The following is a 15,802-nucleotide window of genomic DNA, read 5'->3' as shown; positions in this document are numbered from 1 at the left end:
TACAATTTTGGTTTGCTAAGTACAAAGAAAGCCACTATCATGCCGGGGCATTGTCAAATCATTGGTCCAAGTGAGACCAAAATGTTGTCATATTTACCCACTCCTATGTGTTTGTATTTGTGTACTGTAAAGATAGACAGAACAAATCCAGGTGAAAAATTGGGTACAAATGACAATTCTCAATTTCCAAATGCACAAGCAATAACAAACTTATTGCTGACCGGCCACTCTGCGAAGTAACAATAATGAATAAGTCTGCACTTAGCATATCTTGTCCGTTGTTTCTGAAATCCGTTAAATGAGGAGTTTGTTAACCCTTAAACTGTCCAAACGTAGAGCTATGTTCACGTGTGTAGCACTCCGATCATAGATCTAGGTTTTATTTTACATGCTTTCAACCTTGGCATGATAAGCCCGAGTTGCCTAGACATGAGAGAATGAGTCTGTGTACTCAATGTGCACAGTATGAGAAAATTCGGGGATGCCACGAAAAATGCGCTCTTCATTAAAAAAAAAAAAAATTTCCCAAAATATTCAAATATTTTTCCCAAAATATTGATCTACATTTGGACAGTTTAAGGGTTAAATCAAGATTTTACTGTAAATGATAATTGTAAATTCCCTGAGGAAAAATTACTTTATGTAATATCACAGTCACTAAAGACATGGCTAATAAACTAGATCAGTTAAAGCAAAACAGTGAGGTCTTTTGAAGGGTTCTAAACCCCTTAACTGTCCAAATGGAGATCTATGTTTACTCGCCCAGCGCTCCGATTTTTTTTTTTAATGAAGAGGACTTTTTTTTTTTACATAAAGTAATGTTAAAAAAAAAAAATCTAGAGTCAGTATATATGGAAATATAAGGGTGCAAAGTTGGCACTTGTTGTTCACCTGACAGCAACATGAAGTGCTGCCACTTGCAGATGCATTGCAGATATACCTTTTTTCCTCATTTTTTTTTAATTTGTATAATTTTTATGTTCTGATAATGACAATTTGTTGTAGTTCTTGTGATTTCATAGTTAATTTTTGTTCTGACACTAATATTAGGTACTGAAATAGTACTCAGATAGTCACAAACACACTGACAGGTGAACATTTTCACCTACCTCAGTCACATACTATTGTCTAGAAATATATACAGTGGACCCCCGAGTTTCATGATTAATCCGTTCCAGAGAGCCCGCCGAAGGTTGAAATTCATGAAACTCGAAACCATTTTCCCCATAAGAAGTAATGGAAATAAAATTAATCCGTTCCAGACACCCAAAAATATTAAAATAAAATATTTTTTTCAAATTAAATAAGATTTACATAATGAAAACAATCAGAAATCAAGTACATGCATTTAAAATAAATAATAATAACATTACACTTACCTTTACTGAAGACTTCTGGGTGGATGGAAGATGGGAGGAGGTGATAGGAGGAAGGTGTACACTATTGTTTGGAAGGAGAATCTCCTTCCATTAGGATTTTAGGTAGCAAGTCCTTATCTGGGGTTACTTCCCTTCTTCTTTTAATGCCACTGGGAACAACTTGAGAGTCACTGGACCCCTGGCGCACAAAATATCTATCCAGAGAGGTCTTTTTCTGGCGTTTCTTTAAGATTTCCCTGAAGTGGGACACAACACTGTCATTGTACATGTTGCAGATACGGCTTGCTTCAGCTTGGTCAGGGTGATACTTTTCAACAAAACTTTGCAACTCATTCCACATTCCACACATGTCCTTAATCACTGAAGAAGGCACCTCATCCACTCCCTCTTCCTCCTCCTCCTCTGAAGCAAGTTCCTTGGCTGTGGTCTGATGCTGTTCCAGTTGAAGCTCTTGCAGTTTGTCAGTGGTTAGCTCTTCCCTGTGGTCCTCCACCAACTCTTCCACATCCTCGTCACTCACTTTATTTACCAAAGGGCTTGCACTAGCTTTCCTTGGGTCCATGATGACTTATTTAGCAGTTGCAAGCACAAAAAACAATGGATTATTATGAAATGTATTGTATGAACCCGCGGGGTGATGGTCACGTGTTGGTAAACAATGGCAGACTGAGCATGAATGGTGTGGGAGACTGGCTTTGTGTGCGCGGTGACGATCAGATGGGTACCGGACGGTCGCCGAAACACGAGTTTTTTCACGAAACTCGAGGCCAAATTTTTCCAAAAAAACTCGCCGAAGGTCGAATTTCGCGAAAGTCGAGGCTGCCGAATCTCGGGGGTCCACCATACATAGTATTTATAGGTCCCAGCAATGTTTTGGATACACGGGAGTATATAATAATAATAATAATAATAATAATAATAATAAAAATAAGTTCCCTTGAAGCATGATGTAAGAGTGTGTCACTCATCTTATCTTATCTTATCACTCCACTGCTGACAATGGTGACATTTGATGAGTGTCTGCTGACAGTGGTGACATTTGATGAGTGTCATCTTATCACTCCACTAATGACAGTGGTGACATTTCATGAGCCTTTGCTTTATTTGTTTTCACTGTTACACATAAACATGTCTGTCTGTCTAGCTATAGCTCTCTACCTATCTGTCTAGCTCTCTGTATCTGTCTAGCTCTCTGTCTGTCTAGCTGTCTGTCTCTGTCATTCTGTCTGCTTGTCTCTCGTCTCAAGAGTTGCTCATGAACCAACTGGTATTACACACGATCACTATCTACAAGCACAGTATAGCACTTCGTCAGATTTTTTGGGTTATCCTAGGTAATTTACACTATGTATAATTGTATTTATGTATGTGTTCATGTGAGATAGAGACAAAGAGATAGACAGAAATAGATACAGACAGACAGATGGAGATAGAGACAGCCAATCAGCCAGCCAGCCTGCCGAAATTACATATTCCAGAATTGTATCTTTTTACTTAGGGCATAGGTTATAGTACATTCTGGCAGGATGCCACTTTCCTCTTAAAATGGGAGTGTTAATACGACATGACATCAGTGAATCCTTAGTGTTTGCTGCGCTGTTTGCTCTAGCTGGCCCTCAATTGAACTCGTACTCCCACAAGGTACTACTTAATCCCAGATTTTTTTAATACTGCACACACTGAGGATTAAAACCCATTCTGTACTGACCAGGCATCTTAGGCCAATTGTGCCAAATTTGGAGGTAGGAAAAATAAAACGTAGATCTACATTTGGAGCGCTTAGGGTAAGAACATAGATCTACGTTTGGACTGTTAAGGGGTTAAAAGCTGCAGGTTGGAACCTTAGTGAGTTGCTAACTAGTCTGTCCAATAGGTCACTGCAAATTTTGTAAATGTTGTTTCATCCCTTTATTAATGTTCCATTCGTACATAGGTTTTTTAGTGCTACCAACTAGTAGTAAAGGTATTGATCCTCATTAATATATTAATTGCAGAGATAATCTAGTTGTTGATTTATAAAAATGTTTTCATATGCTTACTCTTCATTTAGGTATACCAAAGTGAAATTTAGCTAATGTGATTCCTTCCTCTGTAATGGGAGATACAGAGGCCCCTGACTTGCACTGCTCTGAGTTGTGACGTTTTACACTTATAACACTGGCACATTGTAGCTAATTAACCCCTTGAGGGTCCAGACCCCCAGTCTGAAAATTCCCCACAGGGTCCAAGAATTTAAAAAAAAAATTATAATGAAATGGTAGAGAATCTTTTTCTGAAGGTAATAAAACAAAAAGTAGGAAATTTGATAAAAAATTTATGAAATTACGCTCTCATGAATTTTGCTGTGTCAGCGATATTTACGCATCGGCGATTTTGCCTACCTTGAGTCCTATTTTCAGCCAATTACATTGTTCTATTAGACCATATTCTTAGCTATTTTGCTAGTATATGTTCCATTTTATCTATTGAGCAAAGGAAATTGCCCAGTCAACTATTTCAACTACCCACTAAAGTGATCAGAACTTGGTAATTTGGCCATTTTCACACAAAGTTCAAAATATTCCAGTTTCAAAATAGGGTCCAGAATAAACAGTGCAGGCATTCCTGACACTAAAATAACATTTCCTCTCTTTATTAGTTATATTTCCAGGCTTTACAGATGAATTCCAGTTTGATTTTCTATTCACACCATAAAATAGAAGTTTTAGTGCTATGCAACATTGTAATAATTGTATAAATAATATGAGTGCATTCGTGAACACACATTAGACCCACCAGCTGATGTGTATTGGACTCATGATGTGATATGTTTACTTTTGAACATTGGGAAAAATCAAACGTGTCTGCTACTTTGAGCTCAATTTCAACCTAATTTTAGTAATAAAAGCAACCAAAATTATTCTATTTCTGTAATATATCTTTCATTCTATCAAATGAGACCAAGAAACTGTGAAAACGACCATAAAACCATATGAAAATACACCGCAAAGTCGCTGTTTTAGTCTGAAAAAACAGTCACAGTTTTTTTCTCATTATGCACTGCATGCTGCAAGATTTATTTTAGATGGTGCACACTTACCACATAGATGCATTCTCTCACATCGAGGCCCAAATTCACCGCTCACAGCTTATCTGAGTGAGTTGAGTTCGTGATGTAGTACTACAGCACAGACCCTGGCTGCAAAGCTGTAGAACTATGGCACAGACCCTCAAGGGGTTAGCTACTTACAGACATTTGAAGCATTAAAAAATAATCCAAGATAAGCACTGCAAATAGGAAATCATGCAAAAAATTCTTAGATTTTTTGTAGGTGGGGCACTAAGAGCATATTATTATTATTTTTTATTATCACACTGGCTGTTGCGGCCCCTGCCAAACTAGCGGTTAAATAGTTAACCTGCCGGCCGGCAGTACCACTGGGTGCGTCATCAAACCCAATGTGGGGGCTGCTGAGCCGGCCTTAGAGCAGTAAGAGCCTGAGTGCCTCACGGTACACACCTAAGCAGTAGGTACCTGACCACCGAAGGGTACACGTCTACTGGCTTTAGTAACAGTATGTACCAGAGCGCCTCGCTGTACACACCTAAGCAGTAGGTACCTGACCACCGAAGGGTACACGTCTACTGGCTTTAGTAACAGTATGTACCAGAGCGCCTCGCTGTACACACCTAAGCAGTAGGTACCTGACCACCGAAGGGTACACGTCTACTGGCTTTAGAAATATTATGTACCTGAGCGCCTCGCTGTACACACCTAAGCAGTAGGTACCTGACCACCGAAGGGTACACGTCTACTGGCTTCAACATTAAGTACCTGAACTCCTCAGGGTACACGTCTATGCAGTAGGTACCTGACCACCGAATCGTACCTATCTACTGGCGTTAGAAGAACCGCTCACCGCAGCTCACTGAGTCTGTTGGCCTCAGTTACTTGACGGCCGCATTCAGTGAGCTTGCAGCATGGTGTTCGGCTAGCGGTGTGTCAACCGCCTTTGGAGAGGATTTACTGGACTACCGGTGATGTCTGTGGACTCACCGTCTACGTTGATCAACTGCGGGCCGAAGTCGTCAGATGCTGTTTAGTGGGACATTACATGAAGAAAAGGTTGGAGTGTTACACTGAACTGGGCCAGGACCGTAGTGTGACACTGAGGGACGTACGATGGAGTGGAACACTGAGATATGCACAGGACCGTAGTGGAACACTGAGATGAAAAGGGTGTCGTGGGACACTGAAGATGGCCTGGTTGTAGTGTACACTGAACAGTGTCGTGTGACTGACTTCGTGTCGTGAGAGGCAGTTGATTGTAATTTATTATTATACAAATGTTATTTATAATTTATTATTTTAGCATAGATATATATATATATAGTGACACAGTAGTGTCAAGAATTGTACCCTGTGTAGGGTTATTAATTATATTTTAGTAAAATGCTGATTATAATTTATTATAGTAACATGTACATATTATTATTATATCATAGTTCAAATACCTCTAGACCAAAGATAGTTGATTTTTATATATTAAAGATTAATTTATATTAATGTGTGTATTTATGTATCCCGAACTCTTTATTACAAAAGAAGTAAATCTTAATACCATCGTCTTTTAAAAATTACTTTTTTTGTAATACTGGCCGATTCCCACCAAGGCAGGGTGGGCCGAAAAAGAAAAACTTTCACCATCATTCACTCCATCACTCTTGCCAGAAGGGTGCTTTACACTACAATTTTTAAACTGCAACATTAACACCCCTCCTTCAGAGTGCAGGCACTGTACTTCCCATCTCCAGGACTCAAGTCCGGCCTGCCGGTTTCCCTGAACCCCTTCATAAATGTTACTTTGCTCACACTCCAACAGCACGTCAAGTATTAAAAACCATTTGTCTCCATTCACTCCTATCAAACATGCTCACGCATGCCTGCTGGAAGTCCAAGCCCCTCACACACAAAACCTCCTTTACCCCCTCCCTCCAACCTTTCCTAGGCCGACCCCTACCCCGCCTTCCTTCCACTACAGACTGATACACTCTTGAAGTTATTCTGTTTCGCTCCATTCTCTCCATATGTCCGAACCACCTCAACAACCCTTCCTCAGCCCTCTGGACAACAGTTTTGGTAATCCCACACCTCCTCCTAACTTCCAAACTACGAATTCTCTACGAATTCTAAGAGCATATGCTCTCTATAACAGCAAATAAGTAAATACACATAGCATATAGTATTTATTTGAGGAATTGTAGGCTAAGTACTAATACTTTCACCGTGCATAGACTCCTTTAGTGATAGTGAAACTGGCTGTCCTTTGTTGTTTTATAATGATCCTGTATGTCTTCTACATGCTGCTCTCGTCTGATGTGCGGCACTGAGTGACCCTTATGGGTTAGCACTTTTTGTGATTATAATTAATTTGCTTCGCGATTAACTAGAAATTCAAGGGTTTATGTCCTATGCACTAAACCCTTCCAGGCTGACTAACAAATACTGTACTAAAGTGAAGCTCATTTGCTCATGTTAAGATTAATATGAATTTTTTTTCTTTATTTTTTTTTTGTTTCCAACCCTTATTAATTATATTATTTTCAATATTGCAGAGACAGAGGAAACTTTGATGACCCAACAACTAGGTTCTATACAGCCTGTGTTGTGGAAGCATTTGACTACTTACATTCTCAAGGAATCATTTACCGTGATCTCAAACCAGAGAATCTGCTTCTTGATCTCAAAGGATATGTTAAGCTTGTAGATTTTGGATTTGCAAAGAGATTACAGGTTAGTGATGTCATTAATATCTAAAAAATTAACTGTTCAGTCTTGTAATTTCTTTTAAATTTGCTGCAGTATTTTTTTTTTATCCCTTCACTGTACATTCAAGGAAGTCATTATATTATTAAGAAAATGGTTGCATTTAAATGGTTTGCAGAATTATACAATACTTAACAAATTAATGGGGGACTGGAGTGAGTAGCTGGTTATGGGATTTGTGGTAGATAGAAATGAAATTGTTTTACCATAATTGTAACAATAATAGAAATTATGTAACCAATAGACTTTATGTTTGTTGCTCACAACTCAGCTGAGCCAATGGATTTTGATCACCTCTTTCTGAAATTTATTACATTGAGGTTTAATGTACAGCACCTTTATGCAGGCCTTTTTTTTATGAGTAACCTGCATTGTTCAATCTCTGACTCTTAGGGTCTAACCCCCCAATCTGAAACTTACTCTTAAGGTTAAAAATAAAATATAAAAAAAAAAAATATTTTTTTCTTATGAAATGGTAGAGACTTTTTCTGAAGGTAATGACACCAAAGGTGCAAAATTTAATAGAAGACTTATGGAATTATGCTAGCGCAAAATTAACAGTCTCAGCACCAGTGATTTCACCCACTTTGAGTCCTATTTTAGGCTAACTCCATTGTCCCAGTCAACCAAACTCTTACCTATTTTGCTAGTATGCCTTCCATTCTGTCAATTGAGCACAAGGAACCACCCATTCAACTATTTCAACTACCCAATAAAGTGATCAGAATTTGGTAATTTGGCCAATTTCCCACAAAATTAAAAAAATCCAATTTAAAAATCGAGTACAGGTACCATCCGACTTATGACCAAGCTTGGTTCCGACCAACCGGTCGTAAGTCAAAATGGACGTAAGTCGAACCTTTGAAAATTGCCGACATACTGGGTAAGGCATAATGTCAAGCCTTTCCTATATAAACTACCTACATAGTACTGTAATGTAATGTACAATCGTTATTTCATTCTGTTTACCATAATTTACTTCTATTGTTATATTTTAATTATTTATGTACTGTACATGTGTACTATAATGTATACATGGTAGTGAACTGTATTGTAAATTTTACATCACATACAGTATCATATGTTACTGTTATCTTTATGTATTGTCGACACAGTGGAATGGGAGAATACCACTGGTAGTGTCATCCTGCCAGAATGTAGTATAACCTATACCCTAAGTAAAGAGAAACAACTCTGGAACATGTGTAATACGTATCCAGCTGGGTGGGTGGGTGGGTGGTTGGCTGTCTGAATGTGGCTGTCTCTCTCTCTGTATCTCTATCTCTCTCTCACACACAGGTACACGTAAGTGAAGTTATCATACATAGTATAAATTACCTAGGATAACCCAAAAAAATCCAGACAAAGTGCTGTACAGTGGATCTGTGCTCCAGTGCCCTAAATTAATAATATTAATAATAATTATTATTATTATTACAATAATACATATGTACTAATATTAATAATAATAATATTATTATTAAACTATAATATAAACTATAATGCAATAATAATGTCCACTCATTACTTACCTTAAAATATCTGTAGTCATAATGTAGAGTGAGAGGTGAGTAAACAAGATTAAATGAATAAACGAGAGAGAGAATGAGTGTAGAAGGTTCATGAGTTATGTAAACAAACGTTGTTGTTGTTGTTGTCACCAGCCCAGACACGAATGGTTTTTGTTCACTCTGTCAAGCCGACCAGAAAAACATCTCATATTTGTTAATTTATATGTTTATATATTAGGTAGCATGTTTATTATATAATTTTGAAAAAAAAATCATAGATGGATTAAGCAAAATGTCTATATTAACGTTTTATACACATTTAATGCGCCTCAGTGATTATTATTGTGTTATTATCATTATTAATATGGCATCTTCAAGACCAATTACACTCTTAATGAGTGGCTCTGAGACAGACAAGCAGACAGAAAGACAGACACACAGGTAGACAGAAAGACAGACACACAGGTAGACAGAAAGACAGACACACAGGTAGACAGAAAGACACACACAGGTAGACAGAAAGACACACACAGGTAGACAGACAGACACACACAGGTAGACATAAAGACAGACACACAAGTAGACAGAAAGACAGACACACAGGTAGACAGACACAGGTAGATATAAAGATAGACACACAGGTAGACATAAAGACAGACACACAGGTAGACAGACAGATAAACAGATAGACAGACACAGATATACAGGCAGACAGATACAGACAGGTTTATGTGCAACAGTGAAAACAAATAGAGAGTTTGAGAGTAAGACCCTTTCTTGCCACAATCTCCAGTGCAAGATTCAGACTTCATCTTAGGGGCCATGGTGAAATTTACTGTCCAGTTAGTACAGTTAGTGCAGTATGATGCTGCTGATAGGGCAGTGTTACTCAAACTGATGCTGCCTGCATGATGCATTGCCGCCACGAGTATTGTCAAATATTGTACAGCGGTGTACATCAGCTGGCCCAGCCCAGCTGCCAGATGCACCGTTGTAAGTCGAGTGGACGTATGTCAAGCAGGTCGTACGTCAGATGGTAGGTGTATTTTGTATTATTCCAGTGTTTTAGTGCTTGTAACTGCTAAATAAGCCACTATGGGCCCCCAAAAAGCTTCTAGTGCTAAAAAGGGTGAGAAATAATCTCAAAATACTATTGTACCACGGTCAGCTGCTGCTGCAACACCGTCAGCTGCTGCTGCAACACCATCACCTGCTGCTGCACTACTGTCAGCTGTTGCTGCACCACCATCAGCTGCTGCTGTGCCACATTCAGCTGTACTACTCGAAGATGTGGAGAGACTATTGTTGGTGTGGCTTATCGAGAATACCGAGAAACAGTTAACCCCAGAGGGTTAGCCACCCAGGATAACCCAAGAAAGTCAGTGCATCATCGAGGACTGTCTAACTTTTTTCCTTTGGGGTCCTTAATCTTGTCCCCCAGGATGCGACCCACAGCAGTCAACTAACACCAGGTGAACAGGAAAAAATGCCTGGAACTAGTACTCATATTGGTGAATTTAAGGCCAGCAAAGGTTGTTTAGAGAGATTTAAGAATCGTAGTGGCATACACAGTGTGATAAGGCACGGCAAAGCTGAAAAATTCCAACCCCAACAAATGTTCAATTGTGACGAAACAGGCCTGTTCTGGAAGAAAATGCCAAACAGGACCTACATTACTCAGAAGGAAAAGGCATTCCCAAGACACAAGCCTATGAAAGACAGGCAAACTTTCTTGTTTTGTTGTAATGCTAGTGGGGATTGCAAAGTGAAGCCTTTACTCATGTGTCACTGTGAAAATCCCAGAATGTTCAAGAAAAACAGTGTCTCATCACTATCTCATCTCATCTCTTCAGTAAAGGTAAGGATCATTTTGGTATTTAATTATGTATGTATTGTGCATGTCTAATTGTTTTCTGTGTAGGGAAATGTATATTTCATGTAGAAAAAAATTATTTTTTTAATACTTTTGGCTGTCTGGAACGGATTAATTGGATTTCCATTATTTCTTATGGGGAAAATTAATTCGACCAACAGCAAATTCGACTAATGGCTAGCTCTCTGGAACGGATTAATGCCGTTGGTTGAAGGTCCACTGTATTGGCAAAAATCAAATATTTCCGCTACTCTGAGCTCAATTTCAAGCTACTTCCATTCAACTAAATGATATCAAGAAACTGAGAAAAAAAAAATCTGAAAATATACTGGAAAGTTGCTATTTTAACCTTTTCAATGTTGGTGCCATAGTATTACGCCAAAATTCTAGCTACTTCAAATCTAGCGAGAGAAAGCTGGTAGACCTACAAGTGAGGGAATGGGTGTGCGTGGTCAGTTTGCGCAGTATAAAAAAACAGTCCTGCAGCATGTAGTGCATAATGAGGAAAAAAAAACTCCAACTGTGTTTTTGGTTTAAAATGCCAAGTTTGAGGTGTACAGTGGACCCCCGCCTTACGAACGCATTGCCTTACGTTAAATCCGCCATACGAAGCATTTGAACGCAAAAATTTTGCCTTGCCTCACGATAAAAAACTCGCCTTACGTGATTAGTCCGGGACGCATCCCACGTGTGGCCTCAGCTGCCCTGTGGGTGCCAGTGTTTACAAGCCAGCCAGTGCAGTCGCATCCATGCATACATTCGGTAAATTTCACCTTATCCCAGTGTTTTTTGTGTTTGTAACTGCAAAATAAGTCACCATGGACCCCAAGAAAGCTAGTGCCAACCCTGTGGTAAAAAGGGTGAGAATTAGTATGGAAATTAAGAAAGATTTTGAAGGGTTTGGGGCTAACCCTGAGAAGCCTATGCCAGTTGTGGAATCCATTGTGCCTACTTCAAAGATTAAGGAAATGTGTGCAAAGTGGGTTGAAGTGCAAACCTTTATGGATGAAAATCACCCTAACACAGCTATTGCAAGCCGTGCTGATGACTATTACAATGACAATGTTGTGGCCCATTTTAGGCAGATTTTAAAGGAACGGGAGGTACAGACCTCTATGGACAGATTTGTTGTGTGATAGAGGTCCAGTGACTCTCAAGTTGGTCCTAGTGGCATTAAAAGAAGAAGGGAAGTAACCCCAGAAAAGGACTTGCTACCTCAAGTCCTAATGGAAGGGGATTTCCCTTCTAAACAATAACAACTATCACACTCTTCCCTCCTTCCATCCCAGCAATCATCACCAGATCTTCAATAAAGGTAAGTGTCATGTATTCTATTCTTAGTAGAGTTGTAATTGTGCATGTCTTCTTCAGTTTGTGTGTATTAAAATTAATATTTCATGTGGTAAAATTTTTTTTTTTCATACTTTGGGGTGTCTTGCACAGATTAATTTGATTTCCATTATTTCTTATGGGGATAATTAATTCGCCTTACGATAATTTCAGCTTATGATGAGCTCTCAGGAACAGATTAATATCGTAAGGCAGGGGTCCACTGTATTTTCATATGGTAGTTATGGTTGTACAGTGGACCCCCGGTTAACGAACTTTTTTCATTCCAGTAGTATGTTCAGGTGCCAGTACTGACCGAATTTTTTCCCATAAGGAATATTGTGAAGTAGATTAGTCCATTTCAGACCCCCAAACATACACGTACAAACGCACTTACATAAATACACTTACATAATTGGTCGCATTTGGAGGTGATCGTTAAGCGGGGGTCCACTGTATTCTCATTTCCTTGGTCTCATTTGATAGAATGGACGATACATTACAGAAATAGAGATGCTTTTGATTGGTTTCACGATAAAAACTACCTTGAAATTGAGCTCAAATTAGCAGTAATGTTCGCTTTTTGCCAATGTTCAAGAGTAAACAAATGATGTAACCATCCAATACATGTTCAACCACCCAGTCTAATACGCAGTCATGAATGGGTTGACATTATTTATACAATTATTACAGTAATGCAGTAGTCTGCATAATAGTAAATCTTCTATTTTTTGTGTGAATAAAAATTCAAAATGGAAAGCAAGAGTAATATAAAAGGGCCCTGGAGCCATGACTAATGAACAGTAAAAATGTTATTTTAGAGCCAGGAATGTCTGCATTAAAAATCAGGAACGTGACGGTAAGCTGTCCAATATACAAAAAGAGTTAGAAACAGAAATACAAATAGCTAGAGCTTCATTTAAGGTTATTAATAGAATTTTCAAGAGGTTGCTAGTAGAATTGCAGTAAATCAACCATTCAAATCATTATGAAGCCCTGTGTAGTCTGTGGTCAGTCAAACAAACGGGCTTCCACATGGATAAATTGTCATTTTTGTGGAAATTGGTGTCACGCCCCTTGTGCAGATATCCCAGAACTAGCTACAAGCAGTATTAAAACAGAGAAGTGTTTTTGGGTATGCTCAAATGAGGAAAAACTGTGGACTAAAATCACAAGGGTATTAAAAGAGGACAACATCAAAGCTGCTTTCATAGAAAACCTGGAAGCTTTCTACAACAGATGGGAACATAAAATGTCTGGGCTGAATGGTACTGCCCTTGATACTGGCCATGTAGTCATAAACTGTAAGGCTGGAGGTGATGTCCTGGTAGTCAGTAAATGTGGGGCTGATAGTGCTGTCCTGGGAGACAGTAATGGTGAAGCTGGAGGTGCTGTCCTGGGAGACAGTAATGGTGAAGCTGGAGGTGCTGTCCTGGGAGACAGTAATGGTGAAGCTGGAGGTGCTGTCCTGGGAGACAGTAATGGTGAAGCTGGAGGTGCTGTCCTGGGAGACAGAAATGGTGAAGCTGGAGATACTGTCCTGGGAGACAGAAATGGTGAAGCTGGAGGTGCTGTCCTGGGAGACAGAAATGGTGAAGCTGGAGATACTGTCCTGGGAGACAGTAATGGTGAAGCTGGAGGTGCTGTCCTGGGAGACAGAAATGGTGAAGCTGGAGATACTGTCCTGGGAGACAGAAATGGTGAAGCTGGAGATATTGTCCAGGGAGTCGGGAATTATACGCAGGAAGGAATACATATAAATGACCTCATAGGGGACAGGAGCCATAGTAGGGAAACAAGTGTAGTCAAAGATAAGATAAAACCAATATTGCAAACTAGAAATACCGCAGGAAATAGCAAACAAGAGGACTCCAATAGCAATAGTGAGGATAAATTACCAAAAACAACTGGTGGGAGCTCCATTGTTGGTGCTAGGGAGGATAGAAGTAAGACAGGGAAACATGCACCAACAGGGAATACAGTCACAGAAACCCAAGGCAAGCGGAAACCAAGACTGTGCACATACTATGCACTTGGTATCTGCTGGCATGGGAAATCTGGAAAAACAGATGGGACATGCAACTATGACCACCCTAGAAAATGCCATGCCCATATGAAAACAGGAAAATGCAAACTCCCTTCCTGTAAGCTTTTTCACCCTGAAATGTGTACCTCTTCAGTACAGGAAAGACTGTGCTATAACTTAAATTGCCAGGCATACCATCTAAAGGGGACAAAAAGATACAAAACATCCAGGCCAGGGGAAAACCTGGGTAGCCACAGCCACTCAAGAGGGAGAGGTTTTTTAGTGCCAGGAAGGAAAAAAAACTGGCAGGAAATGGCAGAAATCGTACACCAAATCCAGTCATTCCTGGAGTGGAACCACAGTCGATGGCCTCCACTCCAAACCAACAGATACAGATACTAATGCCGGAAAAAAAATCCCCCCCCAGTACCAACAATACCACCAGTCCGATAACATTCTTCTTTGCAAATATACAAGGTCTAAAGCCAGCTACAAACAACAAAATACCTTTCATCCGTGGACTGCTTGCAGAGGCAAAGGCAATGTTCGCGGCTTTCACTGAGACCCACATAAAGGATCACTTGGACAACGAAGTATGGATCCCAGGTTACAACCTATACAGATGTGACAGAGTGAACAGGCAAAAGGGGGGGGTTGGCCTGTACATTGCAGAGTCACTTGTTTGCACAGAACTGCTTAATGCCTCAAATGACGTAGTGGAAGTTTTAGCAGTAAAGGTCGAGAACCAAAACCTAGTCATTGTGGTAGTCTACAAGCCTCCGGATGCAACATCCCAGCAATTCCAGGAACAGCTGTTAAAAATTGACCACTGTCTGGAAAATCTTCCAGCTCCTGCACCCAACATCTTGCTCCTGGGGGATTTCAACTTAAGGCACCTAAAATGGAGGAATATAGCAAATAATATTGTTGCAGAAATAACACCAGGAGGCAGCTCTGATGAAAACTCACACTCACACGAGCTTTTAAATCTCTGCACAAAATTCAATTTAAACCAGCAAATAATAGAGCCTACAAGACTGGAGAATACACTAGACCTCATCTTCACTAACAATGATGATCTGATAAGAAATGTCACCATATCAAAAACAATATACTCAGATCACAACATAATTGAGGTTCAGACATGTATGCATGGAGCCCCAGACCGACAAAATGAGACTAGTCATGAGGGAGCATTCACCAAATTCAACTTCAATAACAAAAACATAAAGTGGGACCAAGTAAACCAAGTCCTAACCGATATAAGCTGGGAAGATATACTAAGCAACACAGACCCAAACTTATGCCTAGAACAGATTAACTCGGTGGCACTCGATGTATGCACAAGGCTTATTCCTCTAAGAAAAAGGAGGAGTAGATGTAAAATAGAAAGAGACAGGCGCTCCCTTTACAGGCGACGGAAAAGAATAACAGAGCGGCTAAAAGAGGTCAATATATCTGAAATGCGCAGGGAGACACTGGTCAGAGAAATAGCAAGCATCGAACTTAAGCTAAAAGAATCCTTTAGGAGTCAGGAATCGCGGGAAGAACTAAAAGCCATAAATGAAATCGAAAGAAACCCAAAGTATTTCTTCTCCTATGCCAAATCAAAATCGAGAACAACGTCCAGTATTGGGCCCCTACTTAAACAAGATGGGTCCTACACAGATGACAGCAAGGAAATGAGTGAGCTACTCAAGTCCCAATATGACTCAGTTTTTAGCAAGCCGCTAACCAGACTGAGAGTCGAAGACCAAAATGAATTTTTTATGAGAGAGCCACAAAATTTGACTAACACAAGCCTATCCGATGTTATCCTGACGCCAAATGACTTCGAACAGGCGATAAATGACATGCCCATGCACTCTGCCCCAGGGC

The 15,802-nt window shown here is 39.7% G+C and overlaps 1 protein-coding gene across 3 annotated transcripts in view; it reads left to right on the top strand.

Moving 5' to 3' along the window:
• Nucleotides 1-15,802, top strand: part of for (cGMP-dependent protein kinase for) — a 1,322,775-nt gene that overhangs the window by 1,230,530 nt on the left and 76,443 nt on the right. For all 3 annotated transcript variants that reach the window (XM_070086331.1, XM_053777365.2, XM_070086330.1), the window contains one exon: nucleotides 6,975-7,152. In XM_070086331.1, the coding sequence (XP_069942432.1) occupies nucleotides 6,975-7,152 (178 nt within the window). The remainder of the gene's footprint in view (nucleotides 1-6,974; nucleotides 7,153-15,802) is intronic.

This window comes from Cherax quadricarinatus, chromosome 18, assembly GCF_038502225.1.
Source record: "Cherax quadricarinatus isolate ZL_2023a chromosome 18, ASM3850222v1, whole genome shotgun sequence".
In the NCBI taxonomy this organism is placed as follows: domain Eukaryota; kingdom Metazoa; phylum Arthropoda; class Malacostraca; order Decapoda; family Parastacidae; genus Cherax; species Cherax quadricarinatus.
This window is presented reverse-complemented; position numbering and strand designations above follow the sequence as displayed.